This window comes from Polypterus senegalus, chromosome 13 (assembly GCF_016835505.1).
Source record: "Polypterus senegalus isolate Bchr_013 chromosome 13, ASM1683550v1, whole genome shotgun sequence".
NCBI classification, from domain to species: Eukaryota; Metazoa; Chordata; class Cladistia; order Polypteriformes; family Polypteridae; genus Polypterus; species Polypterus senegalus.
The window spans coordinates 120,697,760-120,713,309 of NC_053166.1; the positions used below are offsets into that span (position 1 = coordinate 120,697,760).

The following is a 15,550-nucleotide window of genomic DNA, read 5'->3' on the forward strand; positions in this document are numbered from 1 at the left end:
TCTCTCTCACGCTCTCTCTCTCTTGCTGCGCAGGGAATGCACAGGGAGAGACTGAACACGTGCGGAAATCATCGGCGTGCACAAACCAAAAGGGAAACTGGCTCGTTCGTATACCTAGTGTGTGGTCGTGAACAGGTGCAAAAGTTTAGTGAACTTTTTGGTCATAACCCGATTTGTACATGTCCAGAGACGTTCGTGAACAGAGGTTTGTAATGTGTAAAATTATAACATAGTTTGACGTTTAATAGGCTTTTTCTTAACGCCTCCCATTATCCGACATTTTCGCTTATCCAACGTTCTGCCGGCCCGTTTATGTCGGATAAGCAAGACTCTACTAAAAGCAGGGATGTTAAGCAATGCCACCCAAAAAGCATGCGTGATAGAACCAGGAAAACACAAGCTGCTTTTTTCTCCACGGCTGGAAGACTGCAGAAGCATTTGAAATTTGGGACACAATATGGCTGACACCAAGAACACAACTGTACAAAGATGATTTTTCAAACAGATGTAACAGGAAGTGCTCTGGTAGAATTAGCATTGATCTGGAACCAGGAAGAATGCAGGGCAGCTAGGCAACCGAAGGAAGGGGGAAAGATGAGTAGGATTCATTGGGAGTGTTGGTTGTGCTGTCTGTATTTAAAAAGAAATTTTTATTTTGGCAATTAAAGAGTTGTATACCCTTGGTATAAAATATAGCCATACAAGGTAATACGTTTATCCAATGTTACTTTGATTGCATCAGACTTTTCTTTGATATTGAAGCTCAGGTTTGAAATAAAGTAGTTCTCAATTGGATGTGGACTGTTTGTTAATTTCTCTTGTGAATGCTGTCCTGCTTTGAGTTACTTACCAGGGCCACAACAAGGAGAAAGTGTATTTAACATGGCTCCCAGCCCCCAGAAAGGAATCTTTAGTGTGTACACTGCAGCAGAGCAGTAATTGTCTCCATTATATTCCCTCACAAATTTATCTGAAACATCTATCTGTCTGTTTCTGTTGTGAAGCAGTGCCAAAGAGTTTCACATTTCACATGGTGAAACTCAAGGTGCCTTATTTTTTATTATAAATTGATTGCTGTTTAACTATAAATATTACATTTTCTCGATTGTTTAAATGATGAGAATAAATTAACTATGTCTGTATATTTAACTGCTATTACTGAAGAAGCTGTGAGAATTCTGCATAAAGAGAAGAAGGCCTAGACCACACATAGTGGAGCCCAGCAGCATTAGCCCTAGGTTTGGCTACCCCACTTTCTTATGGGAGGCTGGCCTGGCCGCACCTCTATTGCACCTTTTGCTGTGTCAGTGTTTCATGTCATCACTTTGCTTCTGTTACTGTAACCCTTTTTGATGCTTGAAGACCAGAACCGACTGTTACAGTAAAATGGAGATTCTCAATTGCTGTTTAATCATTCCAAGCAGCTCTGGTCCCTGGGTGCCACAGAAACGAAACCCTTGGGTGCTTCTTTAGAGATAAGGTTGGAAAGTCTTTGCTTAAAGTCACTGGGAATGACAGTCTTAGTAATAATAGTAGAGCGAGGAGCATTATCTGAATAATCGCTGTCCTCTGAGACATCTTCATCATCTCTCTTATTTACCCCCTTTACAGTTGAGTAACACATTTCTTTCTTAGAGCTTTGAGTTTCATTGGCTTTCTCAAAATCTTCACAGTCATACAAAGGCAATTCCTTTGTTTTTTTTCTGCTGGTGACAACAGGAGGGCTTGGATGGCTGTTTTGGTTCAGGGACTCATCGACATTCTGATAGATGCTGATAACAGTATCTGGCTCCCTTGCTGCAACACTCTCCTTCCTTCGAGGGCTTGCCACAGGCTCATTTACGGTTGCATACAAAAAACTTTCAGATTCCCTGTCTGAGCTATTCCTCTGTGCAGATAAGTTTTTTTGAGATTTGTCTGGTGGTAGAGGCACAGGATATGTCTTGGGCATAGTCATCGGTGGTATATGTGCAGCTGTTTCTTTGTCCATGCTGACTATGTTCTCCTCAAAGCTAGAATATGACCTGACTCTTGTGTTGCAGTCCTTCATTTGGGTGACACTAGCAGCAGCCTGTGACTCCTCAAAAACGTAATTGAAGTCATTGTCCAGGGTTACTTCTGCTATACTCTTGCGCTGTTTCTCTTGCTGTGCAATGGCATATTCAACGCATCTGAAAATGGTTTGCACCTCGCTGGAAAAGAAGACAAATTGCCCTTCCCCAGACTCACAACGTCGTCCTGCTTCAAAGGAAAAGTTGGCCTATGGGAAGAAAGCACAAATTTACAAATATTCAACACATACACATACACTTGCACTAAGTACTCCTAGCACCTTTAAGAATGAGCCAATGTCTTTGTTAGGACAATATACATCTGTAATAAAACACATTAGAGAAATGTAAAAAAAATATTGCATCTAGGATGGATGGATAGATAGATAGATAGATAGATAGATAGATAGATAGATAGATAGATAGATAGATAGATAGATAGATTCATTTGGATAAATTCTTTTAGTTGTCCCTAAAACAGTTAAATTGACAGATAGTGTCATGATACACACAAAATTGAATTGTACTGTACACCTGATAAAACAAAGTCTATGATGATTTACACATCATAAGGGAAAGACAGAACCACAAGTTCTGCTTTGTTAATGTTATAAAAGTTCCCATTTCCGTGTATGCTTAGTCAGTTCCCCAATAGGTTGCTGTACATAATGTTAATGGCCAGCAGAGGGGGCTGGAGGCCATATATGTACCCTTTGGGGTGTTTGCCGCCAAACAGTCTGAAACTAGGATGGGGCTGTTAAATGTTTCTGTCTATTTTTTACAGGGTTACAAGGGGGATTTCTAATATATTCTGACAGTATGGGATGCAAGCCAGTGAACAAGCCAAACTGGGACATCTGTTTTTTGGCAGGGCACACTATTTAGTTTTTTGAGGTTTTTATCTTAGTTTTGTTATACTGCTAATGGCACTCATTACTTTAACTCATGATAACTGCTTACTGAGTGTCCATCTTAGCTCAGACTATACCTGGAGTTTTCTTTCGTTGGTAATGCCTTGCAAACCAATATAAATTACAACACAGTCTCAGAGTGATGACTATGCTGTGGTCTTGTAGTGACTTTTTGTACAGCATTATTAGTAATTAAGGTTATGCTTGTTATAAAAATGTCACCAAGGGCAGAGGTACTCACATTTTGGTCCTTTTTTCCTCCCAACCAGTTTCACAATCAGTGACTAATTTTTATCTTTAATTGACGTGTTTAACTAGATTACCTTCTTTTATTATTAAATTAGAATCATGCAGTAGTGTCATATTTATATCTATAGGAAATTAAAACATACTTATAGTTTTATGGTTGTAAATGCTTAACTCTGTTTTATTATTTTACTTCCAATTGACATTTTCTGTGTAGTTTGCTTTCTTAATTGCATCTGAATACTGACAAATAATGATGAGCAGAGGAGATACCAGTGCAAGTGATCCTAAATGCTATTACCAGCAGCAACTTCAGTGTTTACATTAGAAAATTATGGCCTAAATAACAAGAACATTAAAATTTAACTCATCTAACACATATAAATTCCATCCATTTTCTAACCCACTGAATCCAAATACAGGGTCACGGGGGTCTGCTGGAGCCAATCCCAGCCAACACAGGAACCAATCCTGGGCAGGGATTACCAACCTACCGCAGGACACACACTAGGGCCAATTTAGAATTGCCAATCCACCTAATATGCATGTCTTTGGATTGTGGAAGGAAACTGGAGCGCCCGGAGGAAACCCACGCAGAGAACATGCAAACTCCACGCAGGGAGGACCCGGGAAGCGAACCCGGGTCTCCTAACTGCGAGGCAGCAGCGCTACCACTGCGCCACCGTGCCGCCCCAAATAAATTCCTGCTTCGGTAAATATTTAACATTACCAGTTTGTAATTTCTATATTGATACAAAAAAAAAAAAAAAACATAAAAACTGGGAAACAGTGATCTGCTTAATTAAGGTAGAAGTCTAATTAAGAGAAGAAATTGGTAGGGTTGAAAACCAGCAGCCATGGGGGGTCCCCAAGGTCTGAACTAGAGAACCCCTGATCTTGGGGACTGAAGACTACTAACAGGAAGCTGTAAAACTGGATTCCAGAAATTGCTTAAAAGAGCCAGCACAGATGTGGCTTCCATGTGGACACACTGGGAATGTCCAGCCAACATGTAAGGTTATCTAGGTATTTGGTCTTTATTTATCTAGGTTGCCTGGGCATTGAAGTGGGATGGATCAACTGAAGACAAGGTCATATGATTGCTTCAGTACTTTAACAACATCTCATGATTTCCACTTTCAGGAAGATACACTTTCCACGACTAAAGGTTTGCTCCTGTTGTAGTTCTGAGGATAAGGCAAGGATACAAGGTGGGGAAGCTGCTGAGATGAGATGTGGATTCAGACATTCCTCCCTAATTTGGATGGACTGAAGTTCCTCTATGTGCATTAACTGTGTCTGCTTGAATAAAAAAGGACTCGCAAGGTTGGCATGTTCTAGACCAGTGTTTCCCAACCTCGGTCCTGGGGGCACACTGCAGGTTTTTGTTCCAACCAGATTCTTAATCAGTGACAATACCTGATTACACTGATCTCATTTAATTAGCTGGTATTATTTTTCTTTTATTCTACATTCAGAAAAGCACAGAAGCATGATTTTTATATTTATAAGACATTTAGAGATATTTCTGCTTTTGCTATTAATTTAAAAGGCTCAACTCAATTTTGTTGATTTCATTATATTTTGCCCTTTCTCTGTGCAGTTTTTCCCCTCCATTGTATCTTATTAATGACAATTAAAAAATGAGCAGAGCAGACACGCTGGCAAACAACACTGAATAACCAAAGGCTGCAAGTACTTTAGCATCAGACTCACTAATTAGTAAATAGTAAATGGATTAAGTAACCAATTAGAACACCTAGAAAAGTAGAATTAAAATATAACTGCTTGGTACATATATATATATATATATATATATATATATATATATATATATATATATATATATATATATATATATATTACCAAACTTAGTTTTCTAGTTTCTATATTGTTCCCAAAACACAGAAATTGGAAAATCACATGTCACTTAATTAGCCCAGGAGTCCAATTAAAAACAGAAGCTGGTTGAAACAAAAACCTGCAGCCACAGTGGGACCCCAGGACCGAGGCTGGGAAACACTGATCTAGACACAGAAGAATTGCTGTGGCTTCTGGTATGAGGAATTCAAAAAACTGTAAAAAAAAGTATAGTGCACTTTTCATTGCTGTTATGGTGCCCTTATCTTGACAGGACTGTGACTCTTGTAGTGTTTGCCTCATTCAGTGAATTTAATTAGGAAGATGAAGAAGGATGACTGCTTACTGGTTTGGAAATGCATCTCTAGAATGCTTGTACTGAAAAGCACTTGATAAGGCAGTGAATAGAGGGGTATTTTTAGGGCATTTTGATGGGTAAGTGGTGAAGCCATAATTAAACATAACAGATATGATGAAAACATATGGAGCTGGCACTGTTTAGATTATTTTTCTTTACATGTGCTCATACCTCATGTGCTGGGAATTGCATGCAACTCCCTTGTGCGTATAATTCATTGTGAATTTGTGTTAAACAAATCAGATGTTGTGTTCTGGAGTAGCCATTATATCTGTGAGCACTACAAATGCATGATTGGAAGTAGAAATAAGTCAGTATTTTGTTTATACACCCACACTGTCTCCAGCAGATCCATCCCCCCCACGTGACCCACACTGTCTTCTCTAATTTACTATTTCAAGTTTCTGTGGTTGGCGCATGACAATGCCAAAAAGGATGTTCAGTCTGTTTGATTAGCTGAGTTAGTCAAGTGTTTGTCTGGGTAATGATTTAAGAAATGAAAATGGAGATCTTGCATATGAGCTATATAGCGGTTTACTTCTCACTCATAAATAGAACAACATGTCAGCATTCTGAGAACAAAATGTACACAGAGAAGAATGTGCTAAAAGCTATTAATATTAAAAATGAAGTTACCTTGTCTTGGCCGTATCTCCGCAGCAGGTGATAGGGCCACGTGTATAAGGCCTGTTTGGACTGAGGCTCCACCAGGACTATGGCCACTTGGTTACTCAACAGAATGTAATCTCCAGCAAGCTGGCATCGTTCTGCAGCATCAGTCTTCACGATGGTCACCAGAAATTCATGAGCTGTAAACATGAAACAGGACAGAGAGAGCTGACACTTGCAGAGATCAGGGAGCTTTTGTGCATTATTTACAGTATGTGGTACAACACTGAAGAATATTTTGATATGAATTATCAGCCTATCATAAAAAAAAGCAAACGGAGCATAGAAGGCCAACCACTTGTCTCACAGCTGATGATGGCAGTGACCCTGGTTTGGGTGCCAGGCAAGTGAGGTCAGTTGTGATGCAATTTGTGTACCAACAGGAGGCAGCATCAAACAGAAAAGTACAGGTCAGTCCATTAAAGTGGAACATAGACTATGCGTCAAGGAATCACTTGTTTTAAACTGCCGGCAGATCTCAGCTGGGATTAGACCGATTCTCTAAAAACGAGTTGGTACTAAAAGGAAAACTCAAACAATGTAATCATCAGTAAACATTATGGGAAGTACAAATGCTGCAAAATTGTTAAAGCTGGTTAGAATTTGCCCACATGCAATATATTTATAAATCTTTATTGTACATACTGCCTTTCACAGATATCTTCTTATCAGAACAAGTTAGAAGTACCTATACAAATGTCTTCAAAAGGCCCTTCTGTCTAAATATCAAAATCTTTATTTCAGATAACTTCAGTCATATCTGTTTATCTCAGCTGCTTAAGAGACATAACGTTCTCAGCTGCACTCAATAAATGCAGCCTTGTGGGTGGCTGTGAGAAGCTCAAGCAGAACTCAGAAAATGGTCCTCGAAAGACAGCAATCCCATTTAAGACTCTCTAGTAACCTGGCATGGTGGTCCCTGACGAGGTAGGTGACAAACAGATACAGGGAGCTGTGAAAACTCCACATAGACATACACTGGGTATGGCTTTCAAACCAATGGAACTGGATCTGCTAGATAGCACCAGTAACCGATAATCCACTGTGCAGCCTTGAGGGTGAGGGTTAGCTATAGAAATGTCTTCATGAGAATCATATGATTCTGACTTTATATATAAATCTTTACCTCATTTAGCATCTATCATATATGTCTTTGTTAGCTTTTTGGAGCCATAGCATTTCCAAACATACTCAGACCATTTCAGTATTCTTTGAGGTTGGAGTCTATCTTGGCAACATCAGTCAGTAACTGGAAACAAGTCCTGGACAGGCACCAGACCTTCACAGGTTCTATGTCTCCTGTTAACCTGGTATGATGGTTTTTGGTTATGTGGAAGAACACCTACCAAGGTGATGTGGAAACTTCACACAGACCATGACTGAGCATGAGAACTAAACCCAGGATACTGGATTAGTGAAATAACATTGCTATCCATATAACACCATGCAGTGTTTGGTTAAAAGCAGCTACAGAATATTTTTCTATACTAAGGTGCTCAAGTGAGTAAAACATTTAATCAAGATTAATCCCAAAAATCACTTCACTAATCCCAATTAATTGAATTTTTAACCAAAGTAGTTCAGCAATGTCCAGTAGTCCCTTGTGAATGTGGCTGTTATACAACTTAGCTGCTCAAACTATGAGGATTTGTGCCTTTCATACAAATCCTTGATACGTGACACAATTGCCCCATGTGAAGGTAATGTGTAAGAATTGTCAGACATTGCTGTGTTATTTTTAGAGGTTTGCAGTCTGATGTGATCCACTTTACAATAAATAGCTGTAGTTAATGCTTTAGATTGTATTTCATTCATTCTTATAAGTCATGTTGTACATTCAATGATTGAAGTCTACCACAGTCTTTGCCAAGAGTTTATAAGAGTGGCATCATGCATGTTATTATTCTCTTACGTGATAATCAGTGGATGTCATACTTTTTGGAATATGCCAATTTGCCACACTAAGTTTACATGTAGACAATTCTGTCTTTTGAACAATCAAAGAGAGTTTTAAATCAAACATAACCATTATAAATTTCAAATTTCTCAGCAATAATTAATAGAATAGCTCAGATCAGGGGCTATTAAACTTTAAAACAAGGCCCCCAAAATGTCATACCATCTGGTCAGAGCTTCCCACTAATATAAATCCTATGTGATGAAGCAGACTGTGATGTTGATTACTGCTAACAGTAGCCATATTGCATGATTTTGTAAAATAGTAGACATATTAATCAGTTCAGATACTTCAATACAGGAGACTGTTGACATAAATATAATTAAATGTCACATGATATATTTATGGCAGGGGCTTTCAACCTTTTTTCTTGGTGTATCACCTCCAGGAACTGACATATTATGAAGACCCACAATTTTCTATTGTCTTAAATTGTTAAGAACTGAACTTTTTTTTTCCTTTTTAAAACACAACTAAAAGTGAAACTTCTGAACTCATACCAGTCCCTTTAATATTTCATTTGGGGATTTTAACATATTATTATTACACAGGGATTTTTGTGTGGTGGTGCTTGTCTTTAAGCTTTTCTCATGCACATCAAATTCTTGTTGAATTAATTTTTTTTAATGTAAGAATATTAGCATTGTTTAATAAGGAATACACATTAGAAAGCCTAAAATTTCCATATTTGTAATTTACATTTGAATCCAGATCAAAAGAAGCAGAAAAATAACAAGTTAAATATACTGTACCTCCAGGTTAAAAAAAGAGGAAAATAACTTAAACTCAATTGTGATGGTTGAATATTTTTATGTTTTATAGGGTCATTAGTGTCAATGTTGGGTCCCATTTTTGATACCTTTAAGCACAATTCTGCTTGTAGCTTTGGCCTGTTCCTGTATTTATTTTTAAAGGAAGAATGAAAGTTACCAAACATCTACGATTCTGTCTGAAACAGAGGCTTTCCACTGTTGTTTAATAATAATAATAACACCAAAATGCAATGTTAGATACATATTTTTTATCTATACTAATAAAAGGAAAGCCCTCACTGACTGACTGACTGACTCACTCACTCACTGACTCATCACTAATTCTCCAAGTTCCCGTGTAGGTAGAAGGCTGAAATTTGTCAGGCTTATTCCTTACAGCTTACTTACAAAAGTTAAGTAGGTTTAATTTCGAAATTCTACACGTAACGGTCGACAACGTCCGCCATGTTGAACTTTCTTATTTATAGCCCCATCTTCACGAAATTTGGTAGGCAGCTTCCCTGCGCTAACCGAAACCAATATACGTACTTATTTCGGTGGTATGACGCCACTGTCGGCCGCCATATTGAACTTTCCAACGGTCTTTGTTACTTATGGGCCAATCTTCAAAAAATTTGGTACGCGGGTACCCAACGCTAACTGAATCCTACTTACGTACATATATACGTCCATAGACTGCACCTCGGTCACCGTGTGAGGCGGCATTGGGTCCCCCATCCCAACAACTCCCACGTTGTTGGCTGCCTGCCTATATTAGGCCATCCGTCGCTCTGGTCTCTACATTCCCTTCCTTATTTCGCCACGGGATTCACGTCTCCCTGCTGATAACTACAGCCTTTTTATTTAATCCACGGCTTCTCCGCTGTTTTATTGTTCGTTTATTATGATTATAGTTATTGTGTAGGTATTTTAGACTTATTTTACATTGTTCAGGTACCCATTTCCTTTATCATTCCAACCGTACCCCCATTAAAATGTCTATCCAGGTGATCACCATCGATCAAAGAACTGTCACTTATCGAGTGGTTTCCATCCCCGGAGATGGCACCTGCCTTTTCCATTCTCAGTGTTACACATTGCACGGCCATATCAGGCTCACTCTTGATATCCGGAGGAACATTCTGTCTTATGTATTGAATGACTAGGACAGGTTCAAGGTGTGGACTGATGATGGTACAGGAGATAATTATACTACACAGGAGCACTAGAAGAGTGAAATGCTTAAGCCCTTCACCTTTGGTTCTGCATGTGAGTTGATGGCTGCTGCTGAATTGTTCGGTTGTCGCTTTCAAGTGTACTGAAATGGCCAAATATTTTACACCTTTCGAAAACCGCCAATGCCTCTTAAATATCTTAGATTCACAGGTGATGATTTCAGTAGTGGACACTTTGATGTTTATGAATGTTTAAACTCTCAAAAGCTGGATGTGAAGTTATCGATGAAACCGGTTGTATGCTTACAACGCTTGACAGATGCTGAATGTCACTTCAACACAAGTCCTGCAAATACTGTGGTAATTGAAACAAACCATTAAACTCAAACCGATTATGACAGCAGCAATCCAAGCTGTGAGATTTGAGACAAGATTACTTTTCACATGGCTAACTGTACGTTGCTCAGTGCACAGCTTGGTCATATTAGAACCGGAGGGCCGAACTGACAATGTGGTATACAAAGAGATCCTTAACAAATAAGTATTGGTATATTTTCCCTCAGTTTAAAAAGGTTTAATTTTCTTCTTAATAAACATTTTAAGACAGTACTTCGCCGCTGCGAAGCGCAGATATTTTGCTAGTTATTAATAATTGTTAAAATGAATCTTTGCCCTTCATTGCATATTCTTCTGCCTTAGTTTGCCAATTTCTAAAAATGTTCTAAAAACAATGGCACAAAAAACAAGTTCACCAAAACAAAAACTCTCATAACGTTGGCAGAGAGACCTGAAAAAGAGACATGCTGTGCAGCCGCTCATACAGGTGAAGGAGGAGACAAAGACAACACTAACGTGAAACGCTGCATTTCACAGAAATCCATCACTCTAGCTGTGTGGTTCCAAAGCTGTCTCCATCCTGGCATGGACCGGCTAGAAGAGGTGTGGAAGTGAGGGGGAGCTGTATCCTTGGAGCCAATGTGAGCTTCTATGTGGTGTGGGCAATGGACATGGAAGAGGTGAACAGGGTGGGAAACTAAGTGGTGGAATTGAAGCACAGTTGGGCATTGACATCCAAGTTAGGCCATTGTGTAATCAACGGTCCATTTAAGTCCCACTTTTTGCTCTTATTTTTGTTTTGTCTTGTTTCTGTGTGTGCCACCTGACAGCTGTTTGTGTACTGCACAGGTTGAGGACCCCTGCTCTTGCATATAACTACATTAATATACAGTTACTTTTATGTAACAACAGGCAAACACTTTTAGTTACTTGTATTATTATTTAAAAACTAGGCAACTTAAAGACAATCTTTCACATTGGAATTGATTTTTTTTAAATGATGTCCACATTTCTGTGGCCACAGACCCCAGTTTGAAAAATAACAAATTATACATTTGAAATCAATCACGTGTTAATGCTTTAACTTTGACAGCCCTATTTTATAACATAATCTTTATTTCTTGCAGATTATTTAATACAGGAATACTGTATCTTTCAGAATGAAATTTGCAAATATAAAGCTTTTAGTTAGCATCTTTGACATATAATTACCTATCTGTAGTATGAAAAGACAGAAACAAAATGTATATCAGGTCTGGTTTGATGCAACCATAGGAGTCCATCTTTCTAAATCTTTATTTTATGCAGCACCATTCATAAGCTGGCTTCCAATCAAGGCAAGAAGCGGGAATTCTGGGCATGTTCTGTAGGTGGGCACAAATTTGGCTCAAACACAGGAAGCAAAGTTTTATGATGAGGAAAAACTTTTCAGAATTAGGTGATTTTAATGGTAATCAGGGATCACTCTGGGGATCTGTGCTGGGGCTACTGCTTTTTTTAATGTACAGAACATAAATGATCTGGAAGGAATATAATCAATAAGCTGGTTAAGTTTGTAGACAAAATTAGGTGGAAGGACAGATACATAGACTCAGCTAAATGATTACAGAGGGACTTGGACAACATACAGGCTAATATAAATAAATGTACTGTATTACATGTAGGAAGTAAAAATGTTAGATTTGAATACACAAGGAAAAACCTAAGAGCCATAGTACTGTATACTTGACACTATCTACAGTATATCAAACCAATGTGCAGAAGTGACCAAGAAGGCCATCAGGGTGACAGGTTATATATCACACTGTGTGGGAGTTTTAAGTCAGGCGAGGGTAAGTTTAAGTTATATAACACACTAACACACCTCACCTGGAGTACTGTGTTTAGTTTTGGTGTCCATAACACAAAAATGACATAGCAGTGCTAAGGAAGGTCCAGAGAAAAGCAACTAGGCTGATTCCAGGGCTAAGAGTTAGAAGCTACGAGGATAGATTAAAGGAACCAAACATATTTAGTTTAAGAAAACAAGTTAAGAGGTAGTGTTTAAAATTCTGAAATGTTTTAGTACAATGGATCCCAGCTGTTACTTTAAAAGGCATTTTTCAACAAGAACACGGGGACACTGTTGGAAACTTGTTAAGGGCAGATTTTGGACAAATGTTAGTCAATTTTCTGCACACAAAGAATCATTGACACATGGAATACATAACCACGTAGTGTGGTAGAGAATAGGATATTATGGACCTTCAGATCTCAGACATTTTGGGGTGAATGGCCTATTTTCTTCAATGTTGATCTAATGTTCTAGGATTGTTTCCTGGCTTAGAGCCTGATGCAGCTGGAAAAGCCTCTGGCTCCTCGCCACCCTGAATCACATTCAGCAGCTTTGATTATTTTACATTCTGTTATGATACCTCTCATCAAAAAGATTTTATGTATTCAAGTGTTTAATGGACCAGTTAATCTGAAACATGCAGCAAATTATATTTTTATTACAATATGTTCAAACCTGGACAGATGGCCCAAATCCACACCATTGTGCATCACTCACTAAACTAAATACTGTCGTGACCTCAGACTGTCCAAGGTGGTGGAAATACTTGGAGAAAAAGCTGTAAAGTGGCCCATAAAGAGCAGGTTGGGGGCAAAGAAAAAGCACTTAGAGAACACCTTGGACGCGTCTCCTTGCTGGACTGTCTCTGACCCTGGCGGAGGTGGAGCTTGGCAGCATGTGTGATCAGACAAAGGGACAAAGCAGCAGGGAGTGTATGACACCTTCAAACAGTAGGGTATCGCTGTGGAGGCTCATTAAATTGCCAACAGTTCATTTTAGGGCCACTTACCTGCAAAAGGCGTAAAGAGGCTAACTATTCCTCCATCTCCTGCACCCCCCAGATTAGTTCCATACAGACCCCTGGAATACTGTTTTCTAACATCAGTCTTATCGGAACAGTTTTTATAAGGTAATATTCTCTGGCCTGAGACAAGTTACTTTGGAACAAACCCCCTGCTGGCAGCCCTCCACTTTGGGAAGTTCCTTTGGATCTTCTTCACCAGGCTCGATCTCACCCACACTTAATCTTGTGGTAGTGTCTTTTGCTGCACTTCCACAGAAAAGTAAACCCTAGAATTTCCGTTTTGCTTTTCCACCTAAGTCATCTTTTTCACTTCATTCATGCACTATCAATTTGACTATGTTTTGTGCCAGGACCCTTAGATTAACTCTAGATTTCTATTTTCTGCAATCAACATATGTGTCATTTGACAAGGTACAAGGGTGGTCCAGAACTAATTATGCAATTATGAAAAGGCGAACACATCGCACCCGCTGTTCGAGTGACAACCGTCTTCCTGCCATTTTGAAATACAGGGCAGGTGCTGCCATCTATTGGCAACAAAAAGATTTTTTTATGAATTCTCTATGTAATAAACGTATAAGTTATAGCGTAATGAAAATTGCATAATTCGATCTGGACCACTCTATATGTGCCAAACAGGAGGCTTTCCTCCTTTTGCACAGGACCCATACACTCTGCTATCATGCCATAACCATAAGTATTGTTAAACCATAAGTATTGTTAAAGACCATAACTTAAAGTTCTCTCTCAAACAACCAGAAATTGAGCTTACTCTGCTTCCATGGCAAATAAAGGGCATTTTCTTCCATCTTCATTTCCTCATTGGATTTATCCAACATTTTTTGCTCATTTCCCTGTCAAACATAGAGAGAGAAGAATTGATTTTGTAGAAGAAATAGCTCTTTAGCTGGTTTAATAATTCTAAAGCACACCATGGGTCTCCATTTGCTTCAAAATATATTCTGAACATTTTCAGGACACAATCTATTGACTTTCTGTACTTTTTAGCAGCGTCGTCGACATCAAAACAATTTGGCTGTTGCAGTTTTCTCATTTTATGTTATGCCATATGCAATTCTACCCATTTATTATTTAATTCTGCGTGATCCCATTAGCGCTGAGCTACAGGTAGGAATCTACCCCAATCGGGTGCAAGAGCATCACAGGGCTAATTCTGAGCTTCCATTTAACCTAAATAGTAAGGCCATGTGAGATGTGAGAGAAACTGGAAGGTAAAATAAAAAAGTGGAGTAACCAGAGTAAAACAAAGAGAATGTGTAATCTTCAAATAGAATCTGACTTTGTCAGGATTAAGCCACAGTTTCCCAGAGCACAGAGGCAGTGATGCTTATCATTATGCACCTCAAACAAGCCATATGGGAACAGAAAAACAATCAGGACTTTGATATACAGAATCATAATTTTTCCAATTAGTACAGCAGCTTCACAGTTAAGATTGTTTTTATTATATTTAAAAATATATAATTCATTAAATATGACAGCACCATGGTCAGCTATTTATGGACTAGAATATACGACATGTTAATTTAATCGCTAGATCTAAGTCATTTCTGTTTGAGTGAGTGAGGCTATGAAAATGATTGCACACCTTGTGCTACCCAAATAGAAAGGATGAACTGGATTATGCTGGATTGATAATAGATGAAGTGAAAAAGGGAGGGAGGAAGAGAGGGATAGTATATACAACTGCAAGGCACCAGTGGTCAAAGGCACAAGTACAGAGGATTATGGACCATTAACTATTGCACACTCTATGTGAGTTATATTTACAGAATGGTTAAAATGGTGTACAACTCAAATCTGTTGCATCACCACCACCCAGCTGTCACTAAAATCTCTACATGACTTCTGGATGTGTTCTGTAGTATCTCACACCAGGATGTTAGTTCATGTAAGATGTGAGGAAGAGCCACTGTGGATCAGATTTGTAGTTCCAACACATCCCACTGATGCTTGATTGGATTGAGACATGGGGAATCTGGTGGCCAAGGCAAAGAACTCTTCATCATGTTTGTTATACCATCCCTAAAGAATATGTGCAACATGGCAAGTGATATTATCCTGTTGAAAGGTGCCACTTCCGTATGGGAATACTGTTTCCATGATGGGGTGCACCTAGTCTGCAAAAATGTTAAGGTAGGTAGTACACATCAAATTCATGTCCACATGAATCTCCAGACCAAAGGTTTCCCAACAGAACATTTCCCAAAGCATCACATTCTCTCCACCAGCTTGTCTTCCTTCCAGAGTGCATCCTGATGGCATCCCTTAGCCATATGAATGAAACACGTGTAAGAAAACATCCACATGTTGCAACAGAAAATGAGATTTGTAAGAACAAATGACCTTCTTCCAT

General features: G+C 38.8%; 1 protein-coding gene across 1 annotated transcript in view; it reads right to left on the reverse strand.

Moving 5' to 3' along the window:
- Positions 1-259: 259 nt before the first annotated feature.
- Positions 260-15,550, reverse strand: part of LOC120543011 (docking protein 3-like) — a 56,468-nt gene continuing 41,177 nt past the window's right edge. The window contains exons 3-5 of the mRNA XM_039775825.1: positions 13,946-14,027; positions 6,063-6,235; positions 260-2,260 (exon numbers count right to left, since the gene is read on the reverse strand). Of these exons, the coding sequence (XP_039631759.1) occupies positions 1,412-2,260; positions 6,063-6,235; positions 13,946-14,027 (1,104 nt within the window). The 3' untranslated portion in view covers positions 260-1,411. The remainder of the gene's footprint in view (positions 2,261-6,062; positions 6,236-13,945; positions 14,028-15,550) is intronic.